The 20147-nt window shown below is 29.6% G+C and overlaps 1 protein-coding gene across 1 annotated transcript; it reads right to left on the bottom strand.

The window, feature by feature from the left end:
• Positions 1–385: 385 nt before the first annotated feature.
• LOC150030176 (zinc finger protein MAGPIE-like) lies at positions 386–2355 on the bottom strand. Its single transcript, XM_090309979.1, has 3 exons — positions 1910–2355; positions 1393–1789; positions 386–1295 (listed from the first exon to the last, which is right to left on the bottom strand). Exons 1-3 carry the CDS (start codon positions 2019–2021, stop codon positions 530–532), a joined length of 1275 nt encoding a protein of 424 aa, XP_090166105.1. The 5' UTR covers positions 2022–2355; the 3' UTR covers positions 386–529.
• Between the last annotated feature and the right edge of the window lie 17792 nt (positions 2356–20147).

The following is a 20147-nucleotide window of genomic DNA, read 5'->3' as shown; positions in this document are numbered from 1 at the left end:
CTTAGGCAGTATAAAAGTATCAGTCACATTTTGGTAGCCTCTCCTTCAATAATTTAAGGTTTGTTTAGGTCCCACGTTTGACATGACAACAACGAAGACAGATATAAAAAAATGGCAATAATTGAGTCCAAAAAAAGGGACCCTCCAAAACTTTGGCCCACTTCCCTCTTTTATCAAACCACAAAAAACCCATCATTTTACAAGGGACAAGCTTTCCTGATACTCAAGTGAATATGCAGATTTCCCTCTTCATTTGTTTAAAAATGATATAACCAGCTTTTAGGTCTCTTGAAAAAGAACACACACTATTGACCATATATCTCAACTTTGCTCCTCATCATCATCTCCTTCAAAGTTCAACAAATATATATTATATAAATGTAGATACTTGAATCTCATTTTTCTCATTCCCATCTTTTGATTGATTCACTTTATTTGTCAACTTTTGTTTGCTCTAATTGCGTCAAAGAAACGAAAAAGAAAAGAAAATATTACACAAAAATATATAAAAAGACATGAAATTTGGCATCTAAATCCATCCGTTGATTGATGCTGAAGCGTGACATATAGTTTTGGCACCAACTCCAAGAAAATCCCTCGTCTCCCCTGTTCCTGTTGTTCCACTTCCACTTCCACACTCAAATTCACTCTGAGTACGACGCCGTTTTGCAGTGTACATCTCATTCCCATTCCCATTCCCATTATTCTCATTCTCAACAACAATAATTGGTCTACTTGTAGTACTAGAAGAATTACAAAACTCACCCCCATTATTAAACAAAAACCCCTGTTGTAGTTGTAGTAGTGATGGGGCAGATCTAGTAGTGGCAGTAGTAGTAGTACAAGTTGGCCCAATTTCAGCAGCCTTCTGCAACAAAGCTGTAGCTGACATATTTCCCATCTGGGTTTGATTCATTTGCTGTAATTGATGGCTGTATAATGAAGAAACTCCTCCTCCATTATTCATCACTAACCCTTGATTTTGATTATGATTAATATAATAATCACCCATTTGTAATTGGTTTCCCCAAATTCCATCTTCACCGTACATCATCATCGGCCCCCCAATCATTTGAACATTGCTTCTTATTGTCATTGTTGCTTCCTTCACTGATATTGGCTTCAAAATTGAACCAAAATGTTGGCCCGTGAATAACCCTGTTTCATCTTCTATGCACCCTCCACCCATTAAATTATAGTTGAAATTATTGCTTACTGTTGTTCCTGCTTTTACTCTTGCTGTTTCTTCTGCTAATGCATCGCAAAATGCCCTGTGAGTTATGAAGCTATCTCTCCTGTGTTTCACACAATTTCCATACTAATTAAAACATAATTAATTAGTTAATTAATTAATTACATCTAATAATTAGAGTTATATATACATATATATACCTTGAAAATAGAGTTCCACAATCACATTTGTATTCTCTAGTACCACAAGTTTTGGAGTGTGCTTTCCAATCAGATTGCACAGCGTATCTCTTTGAACATTTCTCACACTTCCATTTCTTCTCTCCATGCTTTCTACAAAAGTGCTTTTTTATTCCTGTAAGATCTCCTAAAGCTCTTGATGGATGGTGATGAACACAGCTTTTCTCAGGACAAACATACACTCTCTTCTTTGGTTCTTTGCTACTTCTTTGCTTTAACTTCCATGGAAGGTTATGTCCTCGTCTGTGTAGCTGCAAGTTTTGGTCTCTCTGAAACCCTTTCCCGCATATTTCGCACACGAATCGGTTCGTTGCCAACAACGTCTTTGGCGACAACGCTATCACTTCGGCTGCCGGATCTTTAGAAATAAGATATAATTAAATTACTACAAACTTCGACGATTTAGAAGTTTTGACTTTTGAAAATACGACAGTCACATTGAATAACTTTTTCAAAAACAGAAAGAAAAGAAATTTACCTGGAGTTCCGGGGAGGTTTCTTTTCTTCTTGAGAAGAGAAGGGTTGGATCCGGGGAGTGGGATTTGGAGAAAACAATCTGAGAATTCATTGTCGGCCATTTTCTCAATCATTCTAAAAAGCTTAGGTTTTGAAGATGAAGCTCTTAGAATATATGTGTGGAGTGAAATTCCAAAGGGAATTATAAGACAAGATTTAAGATCTAATGTGTCTTATTGTGCTCTCACTAGATTGAGAAGGTTTTTTAGGAGAGAATTGAGAAGAAAAGAAAAGGGTTTGGAGGAAGCTATAGAGAGAGAGGGGAAATGTGGAAGATGACACATAGGATGATGTTGAAAGAAAGTAAGTCTCACTGCCTTTTTTCATATGGAATGATTATCCCATAATTTGCTTGTCTCTTATTTCTCTTATTTGTCAAATCCAACTCCATTCACCAATCATATATATATATATATATAAATATTTCCTTGTAGGTTTTTAACCTATAGTCAGTCACAGTCACAGTCACACACATGATTGCTTGTAATCTTCTTGAAGAACCATAATCTTTACTAAGTTTGCAACAAAACATAGGAGATTGAGATCTTACTATATATATATATATATATATATATCTAAACGTATAATAGAAATAATATTGTTTAGTGCATTGGTTAAAGAAATGTAGAATAACCTACAAAGTAGAAGAAAAGGTAAGATATTTATCATCCACTTGAAAAAATTATTCAACAAATTTGGTCTCTTGATTACCACTAAATGCATGTTCTTTGGATATCTAATTGTGTAAAATTACAAGACACTTTTTGGTTGTCTCCCTCATCAAATAATATCTCAACTAGTGAGGAGTGAGACTAAAGTCTCCTATACCTTCTTCATTTCTCAATTTTTGGTCTAGTTTTCACATGATCTTTAGATTTCAAAATGTTAAACGTTTAGTTCTAAATTTTGAGTTTAGTTTCACTTTTAGTCTTTAGATTTCAAAATATTATAAATTTAGCCTTAAAATTTAATTTTGTTTCAATATGGTCACTAGTTTTCATGATTTACATTTTTAATTAAATATTTACTTAATTATTGGCATTAATGTTTATTAATTAATGTAAAATAATTATTACTGGGTTTAATTTTAGTAGTGATAGAAATTGTGAAACTTAATTAATTATCATCTTTTTAATTAATTAATAGACATTAACACTAAAGATGAAAAAATGAGTAATCAGTGAAAACTGAGGTGAAAAAAGTAAATGATTTTGAAACTTATGAACTAAAATTAAAGTCAAACTCAAATTTTAATGGCCAAATTGTAAAATTTTGAAATTTATGGACTAAGTTGAAATCAAACTCAAAACCAAAGAAGTAAATGGAAATCAGATAAAAAGGAAAATATATCTTATTTTTGTAAAAATAACCTTGATTTAAAAACCAAGGAACATACAATAAGTAAATTTATAATGTTAGTAGGAAATTTATCACTTTATTATTCTTTTAAAAGGAAAAAAATTAAACCAATTAGAGAGCTCCATTAGTGTATATTATATACTTCAAAATCAAACTGTATGAAGTCCTGGAAAAGCAAAGTGGTGGACGGTGGTGCTTTTTATTAATTAGAGTACTTTAAAACCCATTTTATAATTTATTGAAATATATGTTTGGTAAGTAAATTTGTTAGTATGTGCCAAGAATTAAAGGAGAGAAGAAATTCAAATATATATATATATATATTGGATTGCTGTTTTTACACGTGCCCATCTGTCAAACCCTAAGCTAAAATCCAAGGACCAAACAGACAATAAAAGGAATAAAATCCGTCCCATAAATAAAAGTATGATCATGTTTTTGTCCATATAATTCGACTCACTTACACCCATCCAGATCTACATCCCCACTTCCTTTTTTTTTTTTTTTTTTTTTTACTATAGCTTTTTAAATAATTATGGTTTTGGAAAAATCAAAGGTAAAATAATATTTGATAAATTTATTTTTAAATTATAAAAACTAGTTGCAGCGTGAGATAAATTAATAATGAATTGGTGTGGGTGATTATATGAACTAAGATAGGTTTTTTATTTTAATTATTTTTATATTACTAATTAATTTATAATTTATTATAATATATATTTTAAAATTATATAATTTAAGTTTCAACTAATTTTACTCCATCTAAATTATTTGATAAAAGTTTAAGGAAAATAGTTATTATAAAAAATTAAATCAATTAAAACTTGAAAATATATGTGGAAAAATATATTAATTAGAAGACTATTATTATAATATATTTATTTAAATGATTAAAAAATTAATATATTTTTAGAAAAGCTAAGTCTAAAAACTACTACTATCAACTTTCACATGTTAGTTAGAATTTAAAAAGTGATTCTATTAGATTATTTAATAATTTGATTTACCAAACAATGAAGGTGGTTAAGATTTCCCAAAATTACTTTCTAAGTTTAATAACTATTTCTTGTTTATCTTATTTTTTTATAAGAAAACATAAACATGTTTGGTAATAATTTTTTAATTCTTCCCTGGAATTTTGAATTAAGAATGTAAAAATTTTACATGAGAATATATTTTCAAAACTAAAAGTAAAAAAAAAAAATGTTATATTTAGTATTAGATACACATTATGCATTTAAAGGTAATAAAAAAAAGAATAGAATAATATTCAAAGTGAATATTTGGGAGTTAGAGGCTGTCTCTTGTTATGGAAAAAAAATAATGCAGATCCTTAATCATATAGTAATGATGTATTTTTTTGGGGTGTTGAGTTTGTTTAGTATAAATGTTTTGGAGTTTTGCTGTTGAATTTTGGTGGGCACAGAATATTCTGTCTTGAACCAAAGCAGAATGCCACAACTTCCCAGGCCTTTTCAGATGCCTGCATATATGTATATATTTTATATACAAATCAAAAAAATGTCTTCTGTATTTTCTCCTTCTCTCTCTATCAACTATTCTGGGTTTTAATAATAAGAGTTGAATAATGAAGTTAATGTCTGTATTTTAATAATAAGAGTTGAATAATGAAGTTACACATCTGAATAGAAGTTGTAGCTGGGGAAAAGCAAAATGTTGGCACTATGGGTATGTTTGTTTCTCCAATTGTCTTTTACCTACAAAATGCTCTTACAAGTTCATTTCTGTTGTTTTATTCTCACCCTAAATATTCAACCATTGGTAAGGCCAAAGGTTGAAAATAGATCTTTATAAATTGAGTTAAGTCCAAGAATAATGTAATTTTTTAAAGTAATGACAAAAATATAATACATAAAAAAAAAATATTTCAAAAGTAGAGTTGAAGACAAGAGTATCAACAAAAATAAGGTAGTTCTAATGAGTAGACAAATTGTGTACCCAATACACTATTATTGTTTAATCCCATCATCACCCTGTGGGCGCTAGATGGTTGTCATGTTAGCCATATGGGTCAAAATGAGAGAACCAAACTCGTGGACCCCATCCACGATTTTATTTTATTTTATTTTTTGATTTTGATTGTTTTTTTTAATTAACAATTTCCATCCTTGTTTTATTCTAGATCTTTTATATTATACTCATTTACTAGATTTAGTGTCTCATGATAAAATGTAATTTCATTGGTTTTTTTTATTTCAAGATAAAAGTTCACATGAAGCTAGAAGTTTGAATTACAAATCACTCAATTTTCCACATTGTGGTCGTCTTCGTGCGCCACTAGATTAGCTTCGCCTTGTTGTCGTTGTTGTCTATGACGAATACGTCTTCGATCAGTGTGATCAACAACATTGAATTGTCTTGCCTACTGAATAATATTTTCTACATTTACCAAGGTTTGATCACACATTAAACTCAACGCTGGTAAATTGTGTTGTACTGAATACTGTGGTACATCTTTGAAAAAATTATTCTATATGCTGAAAAAAATAATATTAAATAATGTCCATATCATACATTTGGGGAACGTAAGATGATAAAACTCTTCCCATGCAATAATAGTAAGCGTCATCAGGTAGGATAAATTGTCTCGTGATTGGATCGTACAAGGAAAAATAGTCATTTGATACGCTGGTCTATTTGTTACTTCTCCTTATGCACAACGATTATGACGCGCACGCCAGTACGATATATATATTCATGAATTCCACACCAGTCTTGGTCATGCTTACCTTCAAATCAATCTAGTGCAGTATCAAGAGTGTATAGCACAATGATGGTACAGTTTCTCGCAGACTGAACTGTCTTAACACACGATTTGGTTGATTCCACTCTACTATATGGAATCATATAAGAGGGTTAACTGTCAACCAAATGTCTCGACATCACGACAATAATCAGGTAGTAATGACCAAATATCATGCATGTATAGCGTCCAATTAATTTGGAAAAAAAAAAAAAGAATAACTAAACACACAAAAGTATGTGTATTCATTTGTATATTCGTTTGTCACCTAATTGTGCATCAGTTGATCAAATATTTATTGGTATACTAACAACATATTTATTGACTGTTCGGAAGCAACTAATACACCACTTCATCTAAAATAAAAAACTAGAATTAATTTATTTTATTCTATAAAATGATAACAAAATAAATATATATATATAAAATAATATTTGACACTGACTAGACGATGATTTGGGGCCTCACTGGACTTGTGGTGCTATAATATCAAATCTTTCATAAGCCCATACTTGTAATAGTATCAGTGGCCCCACTATTTTTAAAGCTTGTGCATCAGTAGCTCGACTTAGTTCTCTATAAAACCATGCAAGATAGACACCACCCCACGAGTACATATCAGTATGCTCAAAATTAGCCAGCAGTGGATGAAACATAAGATGTACAATATTGTTCTAAAAGAACTCTTATACAAGAGTACCTCTGAGTGAAAGCGGATCGTTCCAAATACATTGTGACAGAATTACCACATTTACAATCTAACAAAATTGATATGCATTATACTACAAATTACCGGCATGCTTTGAAACAAAATAACAAGAGAACCAGAAATACATATCAGTTGAAGAACCTTTCTTTACCAAAAACTCGTTCTCTCCAAAGGACGACTGCTTTCGCTCTTGCTGGAACGTCCAAGCAATCGTTCACCAAAACTTCGGTCGTCTACTCACAAACGGCCTCCACACAAAACTGCAACAATAGGGATGACACCACTATTTAGAACCCTTGGTATTCTCGATGTGAGAATCCAAAGAGTGGGCTCTGTTGGAATTTGGTAGAAGGGATGAGGATATGAAGATCGTATACAACGACCAAGCAAGTGGGAGAAAGGCAGCGTCTATCATATAAACAATGCTTGATCGTTTAGAATAAGTACACCATCGTGTAGTAAATAGGCTGCAATCGTATAGATGATCGTTTAGTAAACGCTCGGGTGCTAAACGATCGTTTAGTAAAACTTAGGCATCATTTAGAAAGAGGCGCACGTGTATGCGATCATGTAGCAACAATAAACTATCGTATAATCTCTCGGTTTGCTATGCGATGGGCTGTATACACTTTTCTTGAGCGAATGATCGAAATTTGCAAAATGAAAACGATTTTCATTTTATTCTTCAGTTACAAAAACTGAATGGAACTTCCCACTAACACACGGTTATAGAAAAAACGTCGGCCCAATTATCCCATAATTGTCCAATTAAGAATAATAAATATAATTATATTATATTCATTAACCTATAGTTTAATATCACATATAAACCATATTGTTTTCTCTTCCACTATATTTATATCCGTTTTCCTCCAATTAATGTATCTCATACATAAAGTCAATCATATCATATATAATAAACCAGTTCAATCATATCATATATAACCGAACCCCCTCTTGTCAATTTGCATATTTCAAACTGACCCAAAAATTGATTCTCAACTTGAATCCATTCAGCTACCAAGGGGACCTTATGGACCTATGGCTCGAAGCTCCAACAGTACGTGAATAGCTGACTAAACTTTTTAGCCACGAGATCCACCATCCGTTAACTGCTAGACATTCCACTAAAGACCGACAACTGAACTCTTCTTACCACAGATATATTTCTGTATCCATCGGATATAACTAATCAATAGTACGATAACCCTTTACAGATGCTTATAAATACAATTGGACCAATTTACCATTTTGCCCCTATAGTTACATCTAACTCCTTAAGTACCACTGATCCCTCTAATGTACAATACAACATAGTTCTACTATATCTGGACACCTCTCGAGCCATGAAAATGTGTGTGTTGTCACATCGTTCAAGCCCCGGAATCAACCCTTAAACGAGCAATCTATCTACTTACCCACACTTCGGGGAAGAAGTGAATTCCATCTTGTGTAGCTGAGTTCCCATCTCCCAAATCTGACGAATCCCCAAAGTGGGAGGTTTGAGTCAGCGATCAGGCAACTTGCACCCATGCAAATCAAAGGATCGCCCTCAAAGGCAGAATCTCAACTTTCTCAGGATTGAGGTCAAGTTACCTATGGCCATTCTAGTGAAGTGAAGTCTTTGTCATGAACGACATTATATAAGGAGATGTTAACACTTCATGGTCAGATCTTATACAAACTCTTTGTATAGGACGCCTCCGTTCGCACGTCCCCACATGAATGATCAGGATCAGACCATTTGTATCAAATTACAATACTTGTAATTATTCTACAAAGCGAGCTGCATCCAAAACGTTACCAGGATAAGGTTTCCCTCCTATATCAGTATATTACAGACCATTTTGGTTATCACTTAAGACATGATCCACTTGTTTGTCTCCACATACGTGCTTAAGTTACATAATGAAAACCAGGGATTTTAGTTTATTGGTTTGTGGTAAAGTAAATAAAACATTCAATGTTCAAAGACAAATAGTGAAGAAAATATCATATATTATATATCACAAACGTTTGTTCAAAACTGTGTTTACAAACTATAGGACACGAGAGTTTAAGGCATCATCCCTAACATGTTTGACTTGTTAGTGAACAAAAATCCTCCAATAAGCTACATAATGTATGTTCGTGCATATCTCTGTACGTTGATATCATTGGCATCAGAAGACATCTTCGAAAATTGGGACGCTAACCACGGGATACTCAATCTTGAGCCTTTCAAATCATCTAGTTAAATGCCCAAAAGATCGTTACAATCAATTTTCCAATCATATTGCAATGAACAATTCATAGGCTCTCCTTTCACTAGTAATCCAAACTTAATTTCTACATCCTGCCAGTAATTGTGCATTCTTCACAAGGCATGTGAAATGAGTGGGTTTCTGATCTCTAACGCTCTACTAAAGTAGTAATGAGGTGTCAATACAGTTTGATAAATCCAATCTGTATAACCCTAAGAAAACCAACCTGTTGTACGTAAGGCATAATACGTGGATCAAACGAGATAATATGTTATGCAGATACTTCCATTCTCCAACAGCTCAAAACTATAGTAGAAGAACTATCCCATGTCGATTGTGAATAATGGATATTTTTTTATATAGTTGCACAGGATTAGAAGGATTAGGATCCATAATGCACAAATATTTAAAGAATATAAACACATATTAATAGAATCAATTACATAACAATATTCATTTCATAACAAATTTAATTACATTAAGAAATCCATTACATAACAAGACCCATTACATAACAAAATTCATTACATAGCAATTTTAATTACATAAAAAATTCCATTACATAGCAAATTCAATTACATAACAAAACAATTACATTAAAAAGTCGAATGCATAACGAAGTCATCATTGACTTGAAGAGAAAGCACTTAATGTACGTTGTGGACAAGTATGCTTGTTATGTCCTTCTCTCTTGCAAATTATACATCAAACTTTTTGGCTAGCCTCTCGCCTATCTGTTTTATTATGAATTCGCATATTTATGGTCAACCTTGATCTCTTAGTAAGTCTGCATTTGGACGAACTTCTGAAATGATAATTCTAGCCAATAATCTGGGTGTTGTATTGGATGAAAGAGACCTTCATAACACCGCTTGAAATAGGACAGTTTGTAGCATTTTAATCAATAAAAGGTATGTATGTCAAACGCGTGTAATTACAAATTCAATTACATGAGAGCATGAAATTTTAAATGATTTCCATTTATTACAATAACAAACCCTTTCTTTCAAGCTCACAACTTGTATGCATTGGCCTTTATAGGGAGAAATCATACTTATGTCAGTTTGTACTTCAAAAAGTTTGGGTTTTCCTATCAATAGATGTCATTGTATGTATAGATGCTCTTATTTCCCACCTCTTAAGCTTTTTCATGGCATATTCTATATATATGTCCCCACGATCGAGTGCTTTGCTTATCTCTTGACTTCAACGTTCAAAATAAAGTATTGTGCAATAGAATGTTAGCCTAATCAAAGAAGTAACCAATAACATTCTAGCACCTTTGAAAACCCCATTCATACATTTAGTTGCATTGCTCATCATCCACCCATAGGGATACCCATCATCATGTGATTTTGCCAAAGTCAATATCAGGAAAAATATTCAAGGCACTTAAGGTTCAATTGCTTAAACTCTTTCATGTACCTAATAAACTTGCGCCTTTGGTGTTGATTTCTTGCCTTAAGTACCAAATCTTTCAGTTGCTTCGATTTGTATTTCATATTGAAATTACTAGCAAGATGAAGACAATATCGATAGTACGTTATAGGTTCACTTCAACCTATTTGTTCATTGTTAATTGCAGCAAGAATGTATTTATGTCTATCAGAAATCAAGCAAATACCATCTTGTTCAGTAATATATTCACGCAATATCCACAAAAATCATGACCAACTGAACGAGTTTTCTCCTTCAACAATATTAAAAGCAAGGGAAAATATATGTTTGTTTGCATCAATAGATAAGGCTGTCAATAATTTCCCCTTATACTTTATGTAGAGATAAGTTTCATCAATCTGAATTAATGGTCTAAAATATTTGAACCATTCTCTTGCAAAACCAAAGGACTAGAAAACTTGAAATAGTCGTACCTAGTACATCAGACCAAAGAAAATACCAACCCGATCGTGTTCCAGGATTGTAATGAACAAAAACACTCAACCAATATGGAAGCTCCGAATATGATTTCTCTCAATTACCAAATACGGAAATTAATGTTTTTCTCTTTATTTGCCACACGTGCCTATACCTAACATTATACCCATATTGTTTTTTAATTGCTTATTGAAGTAAGGCCACAGGAACCCCCCAAAATCAGTTATAACCATATTTTGAATTTCAATACTCATAAAATTTGAATCAAGCTGTGAATGATCATATATCAATTCTGAGTACAAACATGAGTGCTCCCCAAGTCTAGTAATTTTCAAACATTCCATGAGTTTTATACCGACAAGCTTGTAACCTCCAATCACAACCATCCTTCTACCATTTGCATCTCACATACCAAATATCTTAAGTTCGATTCTACTATGAAAATCTGATAGTGTTTAGTCACACAATACCTTTTTTACGATTGGTTGTAGATCTTCTTTAGTGTCAAATAACATTCCTTTTCATATTAAACTAAAATTATCTACACATCTACTTCTTTCCTCTAATGTCGACCCTTGTTCATAAATTGAATTAGTAATGTCCCAATTTATTTGGGTGAACATCTCTGATGACACTCTCATTTTCATGTTATGCACTTCCATCATTTTCAAATAATTCATCAAGTTCTATACCAATATCACTGTCTTCGACATTTTCAAGTTCAGGAATGATTAAATCTTTAGGACGCAACGATATATTTACTTAGATGCTTACAATTATTATAGTTGACAAAATATTAGTCTAACTTAACAGGTTAATACTAACAATCTAATCCAACATCAATCCAAAATATATTCCAAACTCAAATTCAAGATTAGTCCAAATTTTTTTAAAAAAAAAAATCATAAACCTACAACCTAGTCCAAACTCAAATTCAAGATCAATCCACTTCTTTTCTTTTGAAAAATCAAACAAACTACAACCTAATCTAAAATAATAAACTAAAAATTATACAATCCAAATTTTCAAGTTTGAACCCAAACAATCCAAATTTTCAAGTTTGAACCCAAACAATCCAAAAAATATATTTCACATCCAATCTAATGGTCATAAAATACAAAATCTTAGAAAAGCAAACTTTATATTACTAGATCTCTCACATTTTAAATAAAAATAGTTCAAATCTCTAGTTTTCATGCATACATCTAAACAAAATACTATATTTATAGATGTTCAAGTCACAATCTCATATATTGAAGGAAAAAAATTACCTATGGTCAATGTTGCATGCCAGTCATGTTGTATGGCATAGCGTCAGGTCAACATCTGGTTCACGTGATGTGGAAGGTCGTGGACCCTGTCCACGAGTTGGATTAAATCGTGGATCAGGTACATGTTTTACCTACAATCGTGTATCGAGTTCACGATTTTACTACCTTTACAATTCTTTCAGTCGAATCCTATTTTCGTGAATAATTATTAAAATAGCATTATTTTTATAAAAAAATCTTATATTTCTTATACACAGAAAGAAGCCTTAGTTCTTATTTTAATGCCTATATTATGACTTAGGAGGAGGTACTTTGTTTCAAAATTATTTAGGGGAATTTAACTTATTTTAATATACGATGTTTAAAATGTCGATGTTAATAGAGATATCTAAGCTATATCAATTTTACGATAATGTAGATAGAAATATCAATATAATATTGAAATCGATTGATATTTATGAAAAAGAATGTAATAAATTGAATTAATAAATAATAGACATTCTATATTTTTAAAAATTAGTTATAATGCTTGCATTATTTATATTACATTCATTTTGTGTTTTTTTCTTTTTTTATATTTGATCATTTTTTTTTACAATATGATGGAACTATCGATACAATCTTTTATGTTGATGTTGAATCCATAGACATGCATGTAAAAATATCGATAGAGATGTCAACATGTCAATAAAAAGTTAGTACTACTTGAATTTTGGTTTGGAGAAAGTAAATTTGGAAAAGCTTACCTATAAATAATTGTTACATGATACTCAACCTCGATGTTGCGACGACCCAAACTGTCAGCAAGACATAATCCTTTGAATAAAAGAAGAGCCTCCACACAATGGTAGAGCCATGAATTCTATATAGGGGTACTATATGTAAAAGTCTAAAAAAAACTATAAATGAATGTAAAAAAAATATGTTCATAATTTCATAAATTAACTAATTTAATACACTACAATTGTCATCTACGAGTTTTCATGTTTTTAAATTAATCCATTCTAACTTCAGTATTTAACTTATCAAATAAATCTTTTTCAATATAAGCTATAAGACAATCATTTATCTATTGACCTCCCATTCGATTATGTAATCAAGTCTTCACAATATACATAGCAGAAAATGTTCTCTCTACAGTAGCTATGGGAACAGGTAAAATCAACGCCAAGATGAGTAATTTGTAAACTAATGGATAAACTTTGTCTTTATTCGACATGACCATTTTTACTATAATATCACATATGCTTGTTAACTCAACAAACTCAATATTTGAATGCATATCAATAATATAAATTTTAAGTTGATCTTCAAGCATAGAGAATTGAATAGCTAAAAAATCTCTTGGATAAAATTGAGCAAGTTCATTAGGGTTTTTATATCAAATGAAACAAATGAATTACTCCGATTTAGACATGTCACACAGAAAAACAATTCAATATTTGTTTCAGTAAAATAATTATTCACTTCTTGAAGTTGCATATCAATGATGACATAGAAAACTTCAACACGATAATGATGTAAATTTGTAACTGGTTGAGAATTTTGCCTTTGTGGTCCTCGAATTAGAAATAGGCTAGCCATCCATTTTAAGAACTTCAATATCATGCAAGTAGTTTTTCTAAATTTACTTATGTATAGGATTGATCAGAATCCAAAACATTTTTCTTCTTTGAAGATGATGCCTCTATGGTCTCTATTATTCTTTTTTTCTTTTATAATATCTCTCCATATTAATTTTAAATTAACTCTACAAAAGTATTAATAATAAGAATATTACATTATATTATATAGATTTAAAAGCATCAAAACTTAAAGTCTAAGAATATTTTAAAACTTACTTATCGAGTTCCTGTATTCAAACAAGTAATAACAAATAATCCTCTAGCTTGAACTCTGAAATTAAATTTAAAAACCTATTCGACTAATGTGAATGTAAAAATAACATGAAAACAAGTGAAAATATATAGTGCGTAATGTGAATATAAAAATAATGTAAAAATTATTAACAAAACCTTTTTAATAGAATGTTCTTGAGAATTGAGATTGAAAAGTGAATTTCGAAAAGAAAAAAAAAAAGTTAATAAACTATTCAATTTTGTTGCCGATAAAAATAAAATATTAGTAAACCGTAGGAATTGAACCCTTCTACCTCACCAAACAATCAACACATCATGTCAACAAGTCAACGCTAGTATTATTATTTAGTTTGAACTTTTATATATATTAATACATATCATTTTATAATTTTTATTAAAAATACAAAAGATCGATAAATTGAGGAGGAGCACATACCTCCCCGACCCGTACGTGGCTCTGCCCTTACCTCCACACATTAAAAAAAAAAAAAAAAAGATAAGCTTGATGAAAACCAAACATGGTAGCCAACACACTCAGTACCATTCTTACAATACAACAAAAAACTACATTCCAACCATACTGAAGAAATGATACTTCCTTTTAGATCAACAAATTTTCAATTAGCAATTCATTAAAAATATATCTTTTTTAATATAACTTTGTAAATAACCAAAGTAGTGACATTTAAAGCCGATTTAAACAATATTATTTATCAACTCAATTGCCTTCGATGGAAAGAATTGAAAAGGACCCAATCCCTTCCTCTCCTAAATTAATCAACTGTCATTACTTTTTAAAAGAAATATCATTAAATTAAGTTTATGAAAAATAATTAATTTTTTAATACGGCGAATTAGATGTGGAAATAATGCCTGCACCTGCAAGATAAGAATTTGGATTTATTATTTAAATTACGTTAAAAACGTTGGAGGAAGAAGATAAGGTGGGGAAGGGGTTTATTATTATTATCATTATTATCATTATTATTTATTGAAATTTATTCCCATTTCAGTCCCAAAAGGGAAGATGCTACAGAAACCCCACATGCTTTGGCTCATAAAAAGTTGGAGAATATATGCCTTTCTGAAAATCTATTTTTATTTCATTACTGTTTTTATTCTTTTTTTTTTTTTTTTTTTTACAAACCTTTTACAGCCAAAACTTAGCACCATGGATATTCTGCGAATTATTTTCCCTTTTCATCTCTTTGGTACTATCAAATATAATAATACAAAAATGTTATTATATTCTTTCCACAATAATTATTGAACTAAATAGTATGTGACCATTCACGTGGAGTCACATTTTTTCACGAATGAATATGTCTTTTAGAAAATAATCAACTTGAAGAATAGACAAAGATTATTCGAATGATCATGGATAGTCTATAAATATGACTCTTCTTCAGATTACAAAAAATTACTTTTTTATATGCATTTTTCTCTCATAAAACTTTTCTCCCTTTTTATAAATTTGTGCAAGTTTGGTTTATTTCCACAAAGGGTAGTTCGTTGGATCTTGTAGACGGGGTGCTACTTCCATAAGAAAGTTAATTTATTCTATCCTGGGAGACAATTACTCAAGAAACTCAGACACTAAGTAAGTAAAATTGTCTTAAGAAGACAACATGAATGATAGGCTCAGATTCTATTCAGTATACCAGATTCTGTATTTTCTTTTTTTTAATAATATTATTCCTACAACAGTAGCTCATGTACCAATTGCCTTTTTTGTTTTTTCTTTCTTAAATCCTTGAATTTTACTTAATTATCTATTTTTTCGTTATTATTGGTTTAAATTATTGTACTTCATAGATAGGTTGAAATATATTTTTAAAACATTTTATACTCATTATGCATAGCATTGGATTTAATTCATGCTGTCTCTAAATGTTAATGTTTATGTGTTTTTATTAAACAGGATACATGAGAAGTTTAGTATAATGAATAAAATAGAAATTATAGAATAAAGATGAAAGCTTAAAATCAAAATGAAATTTATGTATAAACATCTTACTTTTACTTTTAGTTTTCAGATTTTACTAGGGTTTCAAATATATCATTCAAAAGGGAATTATGAAATAAATCATAGCTTTTAATAATAAAGACTCAAGAAATATAATTAAATGGATTTGAAATAATTTATTGAGAAATAAATAGTAAAATAAACTTAAAAGTTTTGCACGTTATTCCTCCAACACATTTATTGTATCTTTTGATTGTAAATTTTTTTTATGATAAAAAATTGTAAATATTGTTTAGTAAGGCAATCATAAACTAAATATACTTATTCAATTGGAAGGGGATGAGATTAAACTGTTTCTGCCTCTTTTTTTTTTTAGGAAACAATGTCTGACTTATAAACATAGAAAAAAGCAAATCCATCTATATCTTTTCAAAATTTCAAAATTCAAAAACAGCACATGATCTATAAAGAACATTATTGCCACTATTACCTTATTAACATTTTACCTTTTTTTTTAAAAAAATTATAATTAAGAGAGAAAAATTATTAGCTAGGTTACATAGTCTAAAAACAACTACGATGTTATATAACATAAAACACGCACATAGGCTAGAAAATGCGTTTATATTTTGTTGGAGTGAAAGCAAAGTCCTACATTAGCTAAATAAGAAAAAATATCATGGGTATACAAGTAAAGGATCATATATTTCCTTTATACTAGGTCTTTTGAGTGATTCTACAAAGTCATAAAGGTTTATGTCTAAAATAAACAATAATATACTAATGTGAAGGGTCGTACTACTTGAAATAGTTAGATTTCATTTCAACATATAATATCTATAAAGAAAAATACCCTTTTGTCTGTAGGTTTATTGAGATTTAAGTTTTGTTTCAATTTGGTCATTGAGTTTTTTTTTTTTTTTTTTTTTTTTTTTTTTTTTTTTATTCATTTTCTATTTTTATTGTTAATGTGAATTGATTAATTAAAACAATAAAAAAAAACTATAATTAATTAAGTTTCACTGTTTTTCTTGACCATTAAAATTAAATTTAAAATTTCACTTCATAATTATTTTAAATAATTACTAGACTTAAATGTCAAAGACTGAAAGTGAATATTTAGTAAAAAAAAAAATGGAGGTTATAAATAAAATCTATGGACTAAATTGAAACAAAACTCAAATCTAAAGGGTAAAATTATATTATTTTGAAACCTATCAACTAAAATTGAAATAAAATTCAAAACTTAAGGACTAAAAGTGTAAAATTTTAAAATGTATAGGCCAAATAGAGATTACGAAACCAAAATCTAGGGACTCAAAAGTTATCTTTCCATATATATATCTATATCTATATCTATATATATACTACAATACAATTAATCATTTATTTATGTTTCCTAGAAATTTTTTAAAAAAAATTAAGAGTAAAAATACATCTTTTGAACCAATATTTAGATTATATATTCAAAGGAAAGAATAATGATATAAATCCAAATGTAATAATAATAATAATAATAAACCAATATTGGCATAAATGAGGCAATTTGAATATTAAAGTTGCATGCATGGGAAAAATGAATGAAAGATGAAGAGGAGTGTGATGATTGCTTAATGATGAAAAATGTTTGCAAATCTAAAGTTGATGAGATAAAAGAGTAAATAAAAAGCATTATATATATAAATATAAAGAGTGACCGTGTAAATGCAATAATACTATGTTTTGTTGTGAGATATATATATATATAATAAGAATAAAGATTCTCTTTTTGGTGTAAAAAAAAAGCAATAATATATAAAGCACTCCACTTTCTCTTCTTATAATAAAAGGTGAATCCAACTTATAAACCCTAACAATTCAATCTATCTTTCTTTGCCTTTTTCTTTTTAAGACAAGACGTAGAGACCAATATGTTTATTTAGAGAGAGAGAATTAAAGACGGTAAGAATTTTCAAAAGAAAAGACCACCACAGTGGTTCCACTAACCCACAAATAATAATAATAATAATAATAATAATAAATCACGTAATTTTTTTTAAAAATATTTATGTAGATTATTACATATGTGCCCATCAAATTATAGTTTAGTAGGAAAGAATCAAGTTGATGGTAAGAATTTGTGCTTTTCTATTTTTTGAGAAAAAGATTATTAGTTTGGTGTGTTTCATTATATTTATTATTATTTTTTAAAGTCGTCCAATAACAATTTATTTTTTTCATTTTTAGTTTTTTAAATTTTAACTTATAAACATCACTTCCATTGATTGATTTATTCGTTTTATTATCTAATTTTTTATGAGTCAAGTTTTTAAAACTAATAGAAATTTAATACTTTTGTATGATAGATTAGCTAATTATTATACATAAAATTGAAAGTTTAGAGATCGATCTCAAAAGTCGCCTGAATTGATCATGCATTTTATTTGATGTGTAAAGATATTAAACATTTGGATATATTAGTTGAGTACTATGCTCATTGCTCGTGTTTTATAAGGTTAAAAATACATACTTGTATTGAATTTGAGGGAAAATGTATGTGTATTTATTAAAGGTCAAATAAAATAAATAGTTCAATAATTTAATAAATGAGATCTATTGGTTTTTGATGCTTGGATCTATAGAGATACCAATTAGGTAAAATCATGGATAGCTTTCAATTTTAAAACTTCTTGTGATAATAAAGTATAGGTTGTTGTTTCAAATACAATATTTTAAGGGATCCAATTTTAACGGAAGAGTGTGAACACATGTGCCATTAAAATTTATTTTCGAAATTCATGAAAAACAGAAAAATAAAAACATGCATAAGGATAAACTCATTCTCATAAGCATGCTCTAAAGTGAAAAAGAACATTACCTCTTGAGGACTTTCCTCAACGTAATCATTCTACGCAGCACGAACTCCCAAAATTCCATAAACAATCACAAACCCTTTTCACGATCAAGACCAGTGATATACAAAGGACACCATCATCGAGACTTCCTTGCTATTCTTCGAATAGAATCAAGACTTACGGGAACTTTTGGAATGAAGAGATATACATAACAATGTTTTTAAACATATTGAGTGAGAGAGATTTTTCGTGGTAGAGAGAATTTGGAGAGATCTCTAATATTCAAGTGAATGCACACCCACACACTCTCCAAAAACTTCTTCCTTAACATAGGAGTGAGGGAATTGGTTAGAACTAATAACAATAACTCCCTATTGGAAGTTATTCTCATTTTAAATTTAATTTAATTATATATTAAATCTCATTTAATATACAAAATAAATAATATTAATTATTTAACACTTAATTAATTAATAAATAAATATCATATAATTTCATTTATATCATATTCAAATAATATCCTCTCACATAACCTATAGTTTTAATATGAATCACATTCATATTAATTATAATATATAGTTTTATATGAATAATATTTTAATCTTATTCAAATATTTATCTCTCTCATATGATAAAGTATAATTTTGTATCTCATTCAAAAATTAACTTTATATTATAATATCTTCGTAATACATTATATTAGTTGTATCTCATGTAGTTTATTTCCTATTTAATTTGAATAATTCAAAATAACTCAAAAATAAATTATTTTTGTTTTATCCTTAGTGAGCTAGCAAGAGGACCTAATAGACCTAAAGATTAGAAACTCCAATGATATGAGATTAATTAATTAAACTCTTTAATTAAAATAATCAACATTCATTAACTGTACTCCACTAAAGACCAACGACTACACTCTTCGTACTGTAGATATATTTTTATGTCCATAGATATAACAAATCAATAGTAGGTCAACTTTTCACAAAGCCCTCATGATTACAATCGGATCAAATTACCATTTTACCCCTGTAATTACATCTAACTCTTTAAGTATCACTAATTTCTCTAATGAACAATCAGTTTATAGTCTAACTATAAAATAAATCTTCTTGAGACTAATGAGAAGGTGAAGCCTCATTGTTCAAGACTCGAAATCATTCCTTAAGGGAGCAATTCATCTATCTACCCTAAAGACGAGAATGAGTAAATTTCATCTTATGTAGCTATGTTCCCAATTCCTTACACGGACAAATCCCCAAAATGGTAAGCATATTGGGTCAACGACACTGGCCACTATCATCCATACAGATTAAAGGACTG

The sequence above is a fragment of the Benincasa hispida genome, unplaced genomic scaffold (genome assembly GCF_027475165.1).
Source record: "Benincasa hispida cultivar pf3 unplaced genomic scaffold, pf3_genome.v1.1 HicScf490, whole genome shotgun sequence".
Taxonomy (NCBI): Eukaryota; Viridiplantae; Streptophyta; class Magnoliopsida; order Cucurbitales; family Cucurbitaceae; genus Benincasa; species Benincasa hispida.
The sequence above is the reverse complement of the archived record's forward strand: the minus strand, read 5'-3'. Positions and strand labels throughout refer to the sequence as shown.

What these genes read in the sequence shown, in the direction of transcription:
- LOC150030176 (XM_090309979.1), bottom strand. Translation starts at nt 2,021, where the DNA reads ATGATTGAGAAAATGGCCGACAATGAATTCTCAGATTGTTTTCTCCAA. An exon ending in AAACCTCCCCGGAACTCCAG is followed by an intron (nt 1,790 to 1,909) that starts GTAAATTTCTTT and finishes TTATTTCTAAAG; the next exon opens with ATCCGGCAGCCGAAGTGATA. An exon ending in TGTGGAACTCTATTTTCAAG is followed by an intron (nt 1,296 to 1,392) that starts GTATATATATGT and finishes TGTGAAACACAG; the next exon opens with GAGAGATAGCTTCATAACTC.